General features: G+C 55.9%; 5 protein-coding genes across 5 annotated transcripts; 1 reads left to right on the top strand and 4 right to left on the bottom strand.

Annotated features, from left to right (window-relative positions):
- Window positions 1-338: 338 nt before the first annotated feature.
- Window positions 339-1,625, top strand: IWZ02DRAFT_375268 (voltage-dependent anion channel; the record flags this gene model as incomplete). Its single annotated transcript, XM_066764811.1, has 1 exon — window positions 339-1,625. One exon carries the CDS (start codon window positions 339-341, stop codon window positions 1,623-1,625), a length of 1,287 nt encoding a protein of 428 aa, XP_066623757.1.
- Window positions 1,626-2,381: 756 nt separating this feature from the next.
- Window positions 2,382-3,717, bottom strand: IWZ02DRAFT_229212 (uncharacterized protein). Its single transcript, XM_066762928.1, has 2 exons — window positions 2,993-3,717; window positions 2,382-2,821 (listed from the first exon to the last, which is right to left on the bottom strand). The coding sequence occupies exons 1-2, from the start codon at window positions 3,477-3,479 to the stop codon at window positions 2,577-2,579; spliced, it is 732 nt and encodes a 243-aa protein (XP_066623756.1). The 5' UTR covers window positions 3,480-3,717; the 3' UTR covers window positions 2,382-2,576.
- Window positions 3,718-4,444: 727 nt separating this feature from the next.
- IWZ02DRAFT_229219 (Rgp1-domain-containing protein) lies at window positions 4,445-7,593 on the bottom strand. Its single transcript, XM_066762929.1, has 3 exons — window positions 6,794-7,593; window positions 5,644-6,747; window positions 4,445-5,593 (listed from the first exon to the last, which is right to left on the bottom strand). The coding sequence occupies exons 1-3, from the start codon at window positions 7,446-7,448 to the stop codon at window positions 4,620-4,622; spliced, it is 2,733 nt and encodes a 910-aa protein (XP_066623755.1). The 5' UTR covers window positions 7,449-7,593; the 3' UTR covers window positions 4,445-4,619.
- Window positions 7,594-7,604: 11 nt separating this feature from the next.
- Window positions 7,605-8,933, bottom strand: IWZ02DRAFT_448526 (uncharacterized protein). Its single transcript, XM_066767338.1, has one exon. It carries the CDS (start codon window positions 8,865-8,867, stop codon window positions 7,740-7,742), a length of 1,128 nt encoding a protein of 375 aa, XP_066623754.1. The 5' UTR covers window positions 8,868-8,933; the 3' UTR covers window positions 7,605-7,739.
- An 84-nt stretch (window positions 8,934-9,017) lies between these two features.
- IWZ02DRAFT_474663 (uncharacterized protein) lies at window positions 9,018-10,743 on the bottom strand. Its single transcript, XM_066769000.1, has 2 exons — window positions 10,576-10,743; window positions 9,018-10,522 (listed from the first exon to the last, which is right to left on the bottom strand). The coding sequence occupies exons 1-2, from the start codon at window positions 10,620-10,622 to the stop codon at window positions 9,082-9,084; spliced, it is 1,488 nt and encodes a 495-aa protein (XP_066623753.1). The 5' UTR covers window positions 10,623-10,743; the 3' UTR covers window positions 9,018-9,081.
- Window positions 10,744-12,631: the final 1,888 nt, after the last annotated feature.

Raw genomic sequence — 12,631 nt, 5'->3', positions numbered from 1 at the left:
TCTTCGTCACACGTCACCTCTGCCTTCCCCATCTCACTCCTCTGATCAGTTCTCTTCTTTCTCGTCCCATGCCTCAGTCGGTTCCTACTCAACCGCCCAAGTCGGCCCTCTCGTGGTACGAGACTGCAAGCGAAGCATCATCGCGCCGTCACAGTCGCCGCCATGGCATTGCGGAAGCCATTCGTTCCTCCATTGGTGCGTCGACGCACCTGGGAATCGAAGATCGACGTCCGCATGGGGACAGCAGAACGTCGGGGCTGACGACGCCTCAACTGCTCTATGGACAAGTCTGGCCGGAGCCTCCGCAGGCCGATCACTTCAACAGCGAGCGGGCCTCGATGCGATTGCTCAACTCGCCGCTGGCCAAGCTTGCGAATGAGAGGCTGAACTCGACGACCCCAGGGACCAGTTCGGATGGGCCTCTTGCCGTGAAAAAGGCACCCGCGGGACCAGTGGGAATCAGAGACCGAATATCACACTTCACCTGGGCCTGGTTCACCATTACCATTAGCACTGGAGGGTTGGCAGTTCTGCTCCACGAGCAACCGCATCAATTTGACGGCCTGATCACGATTGGGAAAGTGGTCTACATTTTAAACCTCGTCCTTTTCGTCGCTTTTTCTTCTCTCCTCACAACACGCTTCAGATTGAACGGCAAGTCATTTTGGACGTCTTTGACGTCGTCATCAGAACTGTTCTTCATACCAACCTTTTTCCTGTCCATTGCCGTAATCATAGCTGGAATGCCGTTCTATGGACTTTCTAGCACGGGCACCTGGCTCCTCACAACCACACGCGTCCTCTTCTGGCTCTACGGGTCGCTGGTCCTCGTCCTGTCACTGCTCCTGTTCCTCCTTATCACGACATTCGCTGCGCCAGCATCGAAGCTGAACCCACTGACGTCGGCCTCACCCGCCTGGCTGCTCCCCATCCTCCCCGTCCTGCTCACCGGCACAGTCGCCTCCCTCATCGCGCCGACGCAACCGGCGGAGCACCGGCTCTCCATCATCGTCGCAGGCATCACCTTCCAAGGGCTCGGCTACACCATGGCGATACTCCTCCACACACTGGTCCTCATCCGCCTTTTCGCCAGCGGCCTCCCGGCGCCATCCCAACGCCCCTCCCTCTTCATCCTCGCCGCCGTGCCCGCCTTCACGGCCGCGGCGCTCATCGCCAACGCCCGCGCCCTCCCAGGCTCGAAAGGCGCCTACCTATCAGCGCACCCGGGCGCCGTCGACGCCCTCGCCGCCTTCGCCCTCTGGGCCGCCATCTTCCTGTGGCTGCTGGCGGCGTGGTTCTTCCTGTTCGCCGCCACCGCGACGCTGCTGACCCTCTCCGCGCGCCCATCCTACCGCCACTCGTGGTGGGCCATGGTGTTCCCGAACGTCGGCTTCGCCGTTGCGACGGCCGAGGTGGCGCGCGAGCTGCAGAGCGCCGCTATCGCGTGGGTTGCGTCGGCCATCACGCTCGTCGTCGTAGTTGCGTGGTTGGCGCTGGCGGGCTTGGTTGTGAGGGCTGTTTGGAAGGGCGAGGTGCTTTGGCCCGGCAGAGACGAGGATGTCGATGAGGATCAGCGCGAGGTGGCGGCTGCCGGCCCGGTGGACTCGAGTGTCAAGGCTTGTTGATGCGGGGTTTGTTGCTTCGTTCCGGGGTTGGGAGTGGCTCATCATTCCTTCCAGTGCCTCCCATGCATCCCATCCTACCAATCATCAGAGCAAACCTAATTGCATTGTGCAACTGCATCCCCGGCTGCCTCTCCTCAACCGTCCTACCATTTTGCCCCTGGTCTGTCATGTCACCCATGCCCCTCAACACTCGTAATACAGTTACAGACACACTCACACACCGTCATCCACAGATGTCCGCAAATACAGGCGTCTGTGCGACGCAGACAACACCAACTACCCCTTTGTTGGCTGAGAGCATGCTTGACAGCAAAAAAGCAAAAGACTCTCAGATGACTCGAGAGATGTATATGTACCGCGTCGGATAGCAGTGTGTGTATGTGTGGGATGCGTCATCGAGAAGTGAAAGATGAACTCTCTTTCCTTCTATTGCTTTCCACGGTGGGCAGTTGGATATGGACGGTTTTGCAGCAAGACCGAGGAAAAGGGGAGAAGCGAAAGAGTTGGGGAGATGAAGGAAAGAGCGGTCTGTCTGTGTGCCCATGAAAGAGGGGAAATGTGCACGTGTGTACGGAACATACGCGACGTGTTATCGTTGTGCACGACAGATGGTTGTGTGGCGTGGGACGAAAAAGAATGACTAGCTCGACACTTTTCCCCCCTTTTTTTCCTTGCATTGCGACAACACAGGCGCACAGGCACAGGTAATAGCCACACATTAATGCGAAAGTGAGGGAGAGCCATTAATGTTTACAATAAGCTGTATATCAACGTCTAAAAGGCGAGAAAAGTGGACAGTTTCCAAATATATCTTTGTGCTCTGTTCTATCCACCAACGACAACAATATCGATACATGAAGAAGACATCCGCATATGATACAATCGACCACCCCCACCAACCCCTCCCTATTCCTACCCCATCCCTCCAATCCAACACTAACCACTCAGACCTTACAAGAAGGCGAGACCGGCAACGGCAACGCCAGCAAGCGCAACCATGGCGCCCTTGACGCCAACAACACCGGCAGCAGCGCCAGTGAACTGGAGCGGGGTGCTGCGAGCCGGAGTCGGGGTAGCGACGAGGCCAGCCTTGAGCGACGTGGCCGAGACGGCGGGCGGCGCAGGCGCGTAGATGCCGGCCGACGAGGGGACGGCCTTGAAAGTAGACGACGAGACGACGGCCGCGACGTCGGAGCCTGAGCAATCATCATCGTCAGTGTCCGAGTCCGATGAATCTGAGTCGTCCGAATCGGATGACGAGGACGAGTCGCTGCAATAGTCTTCGTCGTCCCCATTGTTTGCGACGGGAGAGGGAGAGGCGGGATGAGGAGGAATGGGCATGGACATGGACATGGACATGGACATACCGGGCTTGACGGCCGGAACCGGGACACCGCTAGCGGAGACGGCGGGAGCACCGGCGCTAGGAACGACGACGGGAGCGGGCGTGATGGCAGACGTGGGAGCGACGACGATGGCGGCGACGCCCGAGCTCGAGGCCGCAGGGGGAGCGGCGTAGCCGGGGGCAATGGCACCGCCAGTGGACGAAGCGACAATGTTGTCGGCGACGGGGGCAGAGGTTGCACCGGCGCCGTAGCCGGGCAGGAAGCTGGGCGAGTACGTGGCCGTGCCAGAGTATGCCGGGCAGCCCGGGACCGTGGTCTTGGGGGGAGCGCGTCCGCCACCGCAGTCGAGAGCCTCGCAGATCTCGCCGGTGCCAGGGACGTACCAGATGATGGAGGCTCCACCGTAGGCCACGGTGCTGCTCGAGGTGCAGCCGGAAAGATCGGTCTTTGCGAGGGCGCCGGTGGCGAGGATGGCCGTGGCCAGGAGAGCGGGCTTGGAGAAAGACATGGTGTTGATTGTGATTATGGTTTTAAAATCTTCAAGTCTTGTGATCCAGGGAGATAATGAGCGATGCGTTGGAGAGCAAAGAGCGGCGTATTAAAAAGATGGAAACCAAAAAAATGAATGGCTTGGTAAACCGGTGCTGTGGTGGAAACCTGGGTCGTAAGGACTGAGACGACTGCAGAAGGAGAAGCTCATGTTGCCGGCCTTGGCCTGGTGGTCTTTATACCTCGTGGATGCTCTTCTTTCTGTGGCATGGCTAGGTGGAGGCTCATTTCACCATCTCACCTCAGCGGCTCGTGCGGTGTCTTCGGTCGCCTGCCAGGCACATCAATGCAAGCACCCGCAGTGCGCCACAATCCATCGCGCTCCAAACACTTCTTGATTGGGCGTTTGTGTGGCTCTAGCGAGAGAATTGAGAAAGTTTAGCCTGTTTGAGTTGCAGCCTGGTATTGACGCCCACTTGACGGACCTAGACCGCCGGACATAGATCCAGGGGTGAACGCCACCGGGCGGCTGTTGGCTTCGTAAATGGTGCGATTCCGAAAGCGGACACGAAGGTTTAGTGCATTCTCAAGAGGCCGAAACTTGGAAAGAGACAGGTTGGAGACATGGAGGAGAACAACGTGGTGAAGGTGAGAGGGCAAGTGTTGCAGTCGAGTGTTGACAGGCTTGGGCAATGGCTGGCCCATGCCAAAAATATCAAGGTTGGTGTTAAGCTTACCCGAGGATCCGGTGCCGTACCGCTGCCCCTGCATCCCGCATCGCACCACCCCGGCATTCTCCGCCATTTCATGCTGTGGCTTCCACGCTCTTGCTCCCATCTTCAACGGTCAGTCTCAAGCTCCGCCATGACAATTTCGAGAGTCCCTTTTTTCCCTTGTTGAAACACCAACTTGACGACATTGACGCTTTCCAAAGACGCCGTTGAGCAGCCCTTTTTGCGCCCAGGGGTGCCGTGCTGTCATAGGGATGGGCCAACCCTATTCAGACTTGGACAAACCTCCCTTGGATGATGCATATGATACATGACTTCCCCAAAACTCCAGGAATCAGATGTCAGATCGCTCTGTCCAATGCTCTTGCTTTCAGTCCACTTGTCTTGTCCGTCTATACAAGCCATGCCTTCATCCAATCATTCTCTTTTCAAATGACATATGACTCTCTCTCTTCTCCAGAGCCAGTTCCTAGTCCATCGGAGCCTGTGTTGGCGCCATAGACCCTGATTGGTACGACAACCTCGAAACTTTCGACATTAATCTTCTCTGCGGCTGCCAGGATAGTCCCACGTTCGTCCTTGGCCACCTCCTCCAATAGGTCGCTACCCATGGCCATTGCCTTGACGCCAATTTCTTCTCGAAGATTCACTGGAGCACCGAGAATGTCCATCATGCTTGATCTCGGAGTGACAAACTCGAACCGCAGCTTCCATTCCAGACTCACGCCGCTGGTGACAAACTCCGGGCTGGCGTTTGGCGGCACCGTTGGCGCAAAAGCCACCCGTCTTGAGTACAATGTATTCTCTGCAAAACTGGCGTGGGTTTTCCGAGTAGCACGGTGTATACTTGCAGCGCTGCGGAGTGCTATCGCCGGGTCAACTCTCTCGCTAGATTCGAGCGAGACGGCGACGGCAAAAACGGGGACGTCGTTTTGTGCAAAGTCAATTACCAAAGATATTGTTTCACCAAGGCGGTAAGCGGGGCGGGCCAATTTGATGACTGCAACGTTGCGACCGTTTCGGGCAATGGAAAAGCGATTCGGAGATTTGTTGGAGGTGGTTGCTGAGCTGAGGTTTGACCGAAGAATGGCGAAATCGATTGCTTCCTTCATCGAAGTGGCCGGTGAATCTTCGACAGTGGACCGCCGTCGGCCTTGCTGGTTGGGGAATGCAGTTGGAGAGAGCAGACCACCACGCGCTGTCTGCTGGGCCGTCTCGAGGAGATTATTCACATACGCGTCAAACTCTTCAAGGGCCTCGCTTGTTTCCCCGAGTGTCTTTTTTCCGTTCGACAAACTTCCATTGCCACTCGGTTTCGAGTCGCCGATAGTCAGTACCGTTGCTTGGTCACGCAGGTAGACGTAGGGAGACATTAGATCATGACCGAGAATCTCGCCGCGATCTTTAAAACGATGATTAGAAACATGATGGTCAAAATCTGGGATTACTTACTGGTGACGCTCCCAAAGACCCGGAAAGGAACATTGACGCTCCTCACGGCTTGCGCTGCTGTTCCTGGTCTTTGCGTACCAATGCTCAAGTGGTAGTTGACTTTTATCGCTCTTCCCTTGTGTGTCGGCGGCAATCCTCTCGGAAGGGTAAAAGTATACTTGAAGCTCTTGCTTTCCCCTGGAGCCAACTTCAAATCCACAAAAAGAATGCTTTGTGGCGTGCTGAGTAGTGGGACGGCTTTGGAGCTGGCAAGCGCTCTCATCTCCCTGATACTGCTCGGCTCACCTCCTCCTAGCAGCCCACCAAGAGACTCGCCAATGTTTGACCAACCCAAGGCGCCGAAGAGTCCCGAGTCTCTCTTCTTCTCGATGCCAACGACGCCGCCGCTACCTTGCCCTCCCATGATACCTTTCCGTTTTACTTCTTCAAACGGGGCTTGATTTACAAGCGAGCCATCCAACACAAAAGATCCAATCAGTTGTGCATACCCCATCATGAGAACTTCTGGTTTGGTGGGCCTCGGAGGATGCCGCTGGCTCGGTGCACCGAGTTTGGAAACTTGTCGGTCGCTGGCCGACTTTGCCAGCAATCGAACGGAGGGTTTCGACGCATACTCGGACATGAGAGTTTCAGTAGAATTGTTGCTAATCGTGTAGAATTCGCCGCTGCTCCTTGTGCTTCCTCCATTCATGCTCGACCCTGAAAGTATTCGAGCTACCGGAGAGGGTTGTAATTTGTCGCGAGACATGGTCGCCTGATCTGGACTTGTGCAAAGAGGTGCCCCAAAAGCAGATCGAACTTGGAGCGCCCCCGTACTTGCGTCTTGGTAGACCTCCTCCGCTGGCGAGACTTCCAGCGCCGGACTCATTTCTCCTGTACGCGGAGATTGTTGAGGTGAAGGCGGCGACGGTGGAAACTTGAAGTTTCCAAGTGAAACTTTTCGACTGGAGGATTGGCTGGGCGTCCCCAAGGGAGGCGTGCTTTGTTTCGATGTTCGTCGGCCCGGTCGAGTTGGCAAAGATGTGTCTGTTTGGGATCGATTTAAAGAGGGCGGAGAAGTGGAAGTCGGGAATGGAGAAGGCTGTAAAGATCTGGAGCCTGAGCCTTGACATCTGTTAGCGGTGCTCTCCTATGACCATGGCAAACATACCCGCTGGCTTTGCAACTGTGCCTTCCTTGCCGGTGATGACTTGTAAACTGGCACTCCTCCGGTGGAGTTTGCCAGGTCTATTCGGAAGACCGACGACGCCGTTGCCATTGGTCGCTCCGCTCCTCTCACTACGCAACGACATGATGGATAAAGACCTCCCATGTTGTCCGGCCGGAGACGTTGAAGTCCCATCAAACGCGGCAGTCAAAGGTGAAGGAAGCTTTGCGCCGGAAGCAAACTGCGGAGCACTCTGGCTCAAAGCAGGTCTATGACCACGTCCTCTTGCCACGGCTGCTGGGGAAGCAGCGCCAGAGTCCCCTGGAGACGGTTGTGCCGAGACATGGTGGAACGATGGCGGATTGCGACTCGCATGCGCAGGAACCGACGAGAGGACGGAGGGCGCCACTGAGTGAGCAGCGCTGTGTGCGACGGACGGGGCGCGAGGAGCAGGCTGGGCTTTCGGGCGAGTTCGCTGGGGGTCTCCGGGGAGCAGAGGGTGCCTGGGGTCGGCGGCGGACAGGCGTGCGGGCGAGCGGTCGGACAAGGTGGTCGAGACGTTTTTGAAAATTATGGTGCAGGTGACGTCTTCGCCGGCGAAAACGCAGGACTCGTCGAAGCTCACGGAGACGCGGATTGGGGTGGTTGAGGAGGGCATTGCGGAGATGGGTGAGCTCCGCGCACGGGAGCTCTACAGGTCATGAGAGGGCGGGGGATGACCGGCCATGCGGGCAAGACATTGTCGGCGACGGGAACTGGATCAAGTCTCGAATGCTGAGCTGCGCTGTGAGCGATGAGAAGGGAAGAGAAAAGCGGACGGATGTCAAGACAGAACCGGCGGCTTAAGCTGCAGGTGCTTTGGCAGCCAGGCCTGTGCCAAGCGCCGTCTTGGATTGCGGCACTGGGCATCCATGCCCATTGATCTCTACATAGAAAGCTAGATATCTGATCACTCTATCCTACCCACAAAGCTGCTCCCCTTGGGACGATCCGACGCGTCTTCATCCCACGCGTACCCCGCCTCCTTAGGTCGACGACCACTTTTGCCCTTTTTCCAAGGCGCTGGACCGTGGCTCACCCCCATTTCTCTCCACTTCTTCGGAGGCCTCACGCCCGTGTCGGACAGCTTCTTCCAAACCCGCTCTCCTCGCCTTTCCCACCGTTCCCTTTTGTCGGCCATTTCCTCGTCGCTTGGCTGAAACTTTGACTTGAGAATTCGACGGACTGCCTCCGAACTGATTTTGAACCGGTTGGCCAGAACACTGGTGTTGAAAGCCTGGGGATCCGTCTTATGAAGTTCGCGAATGCCTATCACTGCGTCCGGAGACACGCGTTTGGCAGGACGCCATGATGCTCCTTCAAACTTCCTGTTCAATGCATCCTTCTGTACCTTCCAGTCTGGCTTCGTATCCTCCTCCCTCTGATTCCATGCTAGCTTGTCGCCAGCTTTCCCTTTGTTTTGTGTATTCACACCCCGGCTCTTCGCACTCTTCACAGGCGTGGGTTCCTTCACTTTTTCCCGTTTTTCTTTAGATACGAGCGGTTTTCGCGCCATGTGCAGCTGCATCTCCAGTGGTTGCAGTTGTGCCTTGGCATCTTCCTCGGAGATTGTGCCCATGACCAATTTGGCGATGATGTCTTCCCTCTTGTGATGTGCATCCTCGACTATTTGTGGCTGCACTTCTGGTTCGCGGATTTGGGTGCTACCAGGCCTTCTGCCGGTCAATTTGAACAACTTATCGTCGACGGATGAGCCTTCATGCGACAATTCCAGGTCTTCTCGTATCTCTTCTAGAGTAGGCTCGGCATCAGGCTCAGGAGTTGTCGGTAACGAGGGCTCGTTCTCGTGATTGGGTTCGGTGTCGCGCGTTGGAGATGCGTTGCTGATCGCTCCAGAATCCGCGTCTTTTGCTGCTCTGAGCACGTGCTGGGTGCTGAATGGCGCGGGCGACCTGATCCAATTCCGTTGTGCTTGCGGAGGGGCGAATCGTAGAGGAACGCGAGCGCGAGTAGAAAACCCGGGAAGGGACTGGACCGAGGTGGAGAGTATGCGGCGACTGGAAGCAGCGCAAGCCATTTTTCACGTAAGAGCGCCGGATGGGCAAGCTGCAGAGGTGGTGTGTAAGGAATGGTGAGGGTGCTGTGACTTTTTTCAAGTCGCGGACGACGCGACACGGTTTGCCTCTGATTCGTGCACTCACTGCATCTCGGCTGATTGGCTCCGTTCGATCCATGTTACCCACTCGACTGAACACCTCAACTCTACAATACAATGCTATCCTGATGCAGCGCTATTGCCTGAGAACATCAAGGACGCTGGATGCTATTCTGAAATTGACATAGGTCCCGAGCGCAATCGCTCCCCCGGCATAGAGCAACCACCTCAAATTCCTCCATTCAACGCTGCCGCCATACCGCAGCTTCGCCCTCCCCGACTGACCCATCTCGGTCAAGATGCCGTACTCGGGCACATGCCTGAGTTCGAAATTGGCCATGCGGCCTTCCAGACCAAATTTGCTATTAACAATCAAATCCCACATCAGGCGGCGGACAACGGTGATCTTTTTCTTGTCCCACGATGGCACCGCGCGGTTCATGTAGTGCATGACCATGAGGAAGAAACACTGACCCGCCATGAGTGCCCAGTAGTACAGTGATGGTTGCGGCAGACCGAGCCGGTCGCAGAGCTCGTTGCCATTGAGCCAACGGGCCGACGCAATCAGCATGTCTGCGCTGGCATAAGTGGGCGGCTGGTGCTCTAGCGATCTGATGATGTTGTTTGCCAGAATCTTGGACGTCTCCGACGGATCGACCTCGTACAAAAGGAGTGTCTCCATGACCGCTTTCGCCTTGGACGGCGTCGAAAAAGGCTCCGTCGGACATCCGACCAGATACCCAATGTACCGCCACAGGGCAATGTAGTCGAGGATCTCTTGCTCACGAAGAAAGATGCCCTGCCGCGGAAAGCTGAGCCAGATTAGAGTCGCCGAAAAGGTGCCAATTGTTGCGATGCTGTCAAGGTCGTTGACGGGAACGCCCCATTCCTCGACACTGTAGTAATCCGGTCGGGTTTCGGCGAGCTTCATGATGCGCATCCGGACGGCGGCGTGGAGCAAGCGCACGCGAATGCTGCTGGCGAATCCTTCGCCACCGGGCTGTATGCTTTCTAGACTCTTGGTGCACTGCAAAATGTGCTGCGTCGTCTCGAACAACCGTCTTCGCGCTACTTGGACGCCAAAGCCGCCTGTTCGTGCGAGGACCTCGACAACTCTTGCCGCGCCCATGCCACCAAGGAGGGACTGGTAGCACAGACCCGTCAAAGCAGCGCCTCCATATCTGTAAAAGACCTCCTGGCCGCGTGCTATCTGGTCCCAGTCAACCCAGTCCGGCACGGAGTTGACTTCACGCCACAGCTTTCCAAGTGTCTCGTCGTCGCCGGCATGGTCTCGCAGCAGTGCATACAAGTCTCGATGTTGTGGCTCTTGCTCGTTTGGGTTCGCAGGGTTGCGATCGTTACCCGGCGACCTGTTCACTTCCTCTGGTGCCTCGTCGGGCTTGTCGATGACGGTGCAAGCGGTCCTTTTCCGGCGCAAGACACTTGCATGAGGAGGCGAAATTTCGTTGAGACGCTTGAGTGCTTCTTCGCCGAGGACATCGTATGAGTATCTCAACGGAATCGCTTGTTCCAAGGTGAGATGGTCTGGAGTCAGTTCAAAGGTGTAGCCCCAGCACCTGGCCACCACATTAGCCACTTGGCCGCAGGTACGTACCTTTTGAGTACTTACGATTGAGTATTTGCTGTTCGGCGCCGAAATGGGTTAGGCCACGCCATGATGCTGTCGAGAGGCAGAGGAGCGCAGCACGCGGTTGAGGAAGCGTATGCTGTGGAAGAAATTCAACGCATTCCAGGCGCGAAACAGGGTAGAAAGAAGGAAGATGTGAGTATACATATATATATACATCGACGTCAATGACGCGCATGATCAATCGCGAGTCGGGCGCCTTCTCTAACCGGGATGACGAGTCGTCTCGTCTCGTCTCGGCTTCAGACGCCGCTGGGCCGCTAAGTCGCATTAGGCGCAGCACACAACGGGAAGCTTGATTCGACGACGGCTCGGGTCGAAAGAGCTCTGATTGGAGAATGTCTACCTACCCATTCGAGCTTCGTTCGTTGTTGCCACCCGTCCTGGTTGCGAGGTACAGTACATCTGCGTGTATCGTTGTCATCATCCATTGGCGAGTCGCTCTACCTTATCCCCACATCTCGCCGAGTCTGGTAAGATCAAGCCCAACGTTGTAACGCAAGCCCAGAGCTTGTATTGACAAAGCAGCTCTTTTCTTCACTTCGTCTGGTGGTCTCCTTCTAGTAGACACTGATTGATTGGCTTGACTCGCAAGTTGCTGTCGGACTTACTTACTATCAAGTCTGCTCTTCTGCCTGGCTCTTTCCTTGTTGCAGTGCCACCTTCTCCATTGTGCAAGTTACAACGAGTAGCGAGTCCGTTAGCAAAGAGCAAGAAACTTTCATCCGGCGCAAAGCATCGAGGCACAACACATTCCTGATGCAGCCAAAAGCCTGCAGTCGCAAACCCGTTGCGGAGCACAACTCAGACAGTGACGGAAATCTTACAAAATCAATGTTCCTGTCTGAGCCACGGCATTGTTTCTGCAGCGTCGACTGAAGAATACGACTGTCTCGAGATGCCGTCGCTTGCTCTGTCTTAGTTCAGCCTCAACAGTTCTGTCGCCTCCTCCCCAGACGACCAGACCTACAAATAGAGAATAGATCTCGACAATCTTTGGACCAGAAAATCACCACTCCCACCACAACTCTGTCAATCCACCCGCACAACACAACCATGAACGACATTCTGATCATCGTCGGTATCCTCCTCTGTCTAGTAGCTGGAGCCGTCGTCGAATTCGTATGCGCCCGCATCATAGCAGAGCACACGCCATGCTACTATGTTGTCAATACAGAAGAACAATTTTTTGCTCCGTCGATCGCATCTCCATCAATACCACACCTCGCCTGCACCCAAATCCTGCAACTTCATTTCAATCATGCACCTCTACCCCCTGTACCCAAATACAACGACACAACCGTCCGTCCCCGCTCCTCCTCATCCAAACATGCCAACCGCACCACCACCCGGCCAAATCAAACTACAATTCCAACTCGCCTTTTCTCTCAAAGAGCTCTTCTCCTTCCTCGTCTTCGTCTCCATCGGTTCCTTGCTGTTGCTCTTGATACTCGCCGGCGCGATAGAAACAATTGAACAAAGATGGACAGGCGCTCGACGGCAGCAGCGCCACCACCACCACCACCACGCTTTCGGTCGACGCAACGTTCGACAGGTTATACCGTCATTTTTGGAGTGGATTCGGCTTTGAATGCACGCGCAGAACGGCGAGCTCGAGCTTGTTTTTGAGGGGCTTTGAGGTGTGATGGGGAGGGGCTAGGGGGGTTCAGGGGGTCGTTGGTTGGCTTCGGCACGTAGAGATGATCATGGGTTTCTGGCAAGAGAGAAATGGAATTCAAAGAGAGGAAGCAATTCCCTGCTTTGTCACGCAATTCTGCGGTTGCGACGAAGCCTGTAAGTTGGAGAACCGCATTGGTGCGCGAAAGGGGGTGTTTGCTCAAGCCTCAGATCGCGCTAGAAGATTCACTGATTGCTCGGAGTGGCCGTCGGGGCTGTCTTCAATGCTCCTTGCGTAGACATCTACGAGGGACGTCAGTTGCCGCCAAGTCAAAGCCAAAGTACGTACCGGCGTGTCTGGATAGAGCCGTAGCAACCCCTATTTCTGCTCCTGATTGGACCACGCTAGTCCCAGTTTAAG

The sequence above is a fragment of the Phyllosticta citriasiana genome, assembly GCF_038021145.1.
Source record: "Phyllosticta citriasiana strain CBS 120426 chromosome Unknown IWZ02scaffold_5, whole genome shotgun sequence".
NCBI classification, from domain to species: domain Eukaryota; kingdom Fungi; phylum Ascomycota; class Dothideomycetes; order Botryosphaeriales; family Phyllostictaceae; genus Phyllosticta; species Phyllosticta citriasiana.
Note: the sequence above shows the minus strand (reverse complement) of the source record. Positions and strands in the feature narration are given on the sequence as shown.

Excerpts from the sequence above, each read along its gene's own strand:
- IWZ02DRAFT_474663 (XM_066769000.1), bottom strand. The coding sequence starts at position 10,622 with ATGGCGTGGCCTAACCCATTTCGGCGCCGAACAGCAAATACTCAATC. Across the intron at positions 10,523-10,575 it reads CGAACAGCAAATACTCAATC|GTGCTGGGGCTACACCTTTG; the intron begins GTAAGTACTCAA and ends TGTGGTGGCCAG.
- IWZ02DRAFT_229219 (XM_066762929.1), bottom strand. The coding sequence starts at position 7,448 with ATGCCCTCCTCAACCACCCCAATCCGCGTCTCCGTGAGCTTCGACGAG. Across the intron at positions 6,748-6,793 it reads CACAGTTGCAAAGCCAGCGG|GCTCAGGCTCCAGATCTTTA; the intron begins GTATGTTTGCCA and ends ACAGATGTCAAG. Across the intron at positions 5,594-5,643 it reads GGTCTTTGGGAGCGTCACCA|ATCGCGGCGAGATTCTCGGT; the intron begins GTAAGTAATCCC and ends ATCGTTTTAAAG.
- IWZ02DRAFT_448526 (XM_066767338.1), bottom strand. The coding sequence starts at position 8,867 with ATGGCTTGCGCTGCTTCCAGTCGCCGCATACTCTCCACCTCGGTCCAG.
- IWZ02DRAFT_229212 (XM_066762928.1), bottom strand. The coding sequence starts at position 3,479 with ATGTCTTTCTCCAAGCCCGCTCTCCTGGCCACGGCCATCCTCGCCACC. Across the intron at positions 2,822-2,992 it reads GGTTCCGGCCGTCAAGCCCG|GCTCCGACGTCGCGGCCGTC; the intron begins GTATGTCCATGT and ends ATGATTGCTCAG.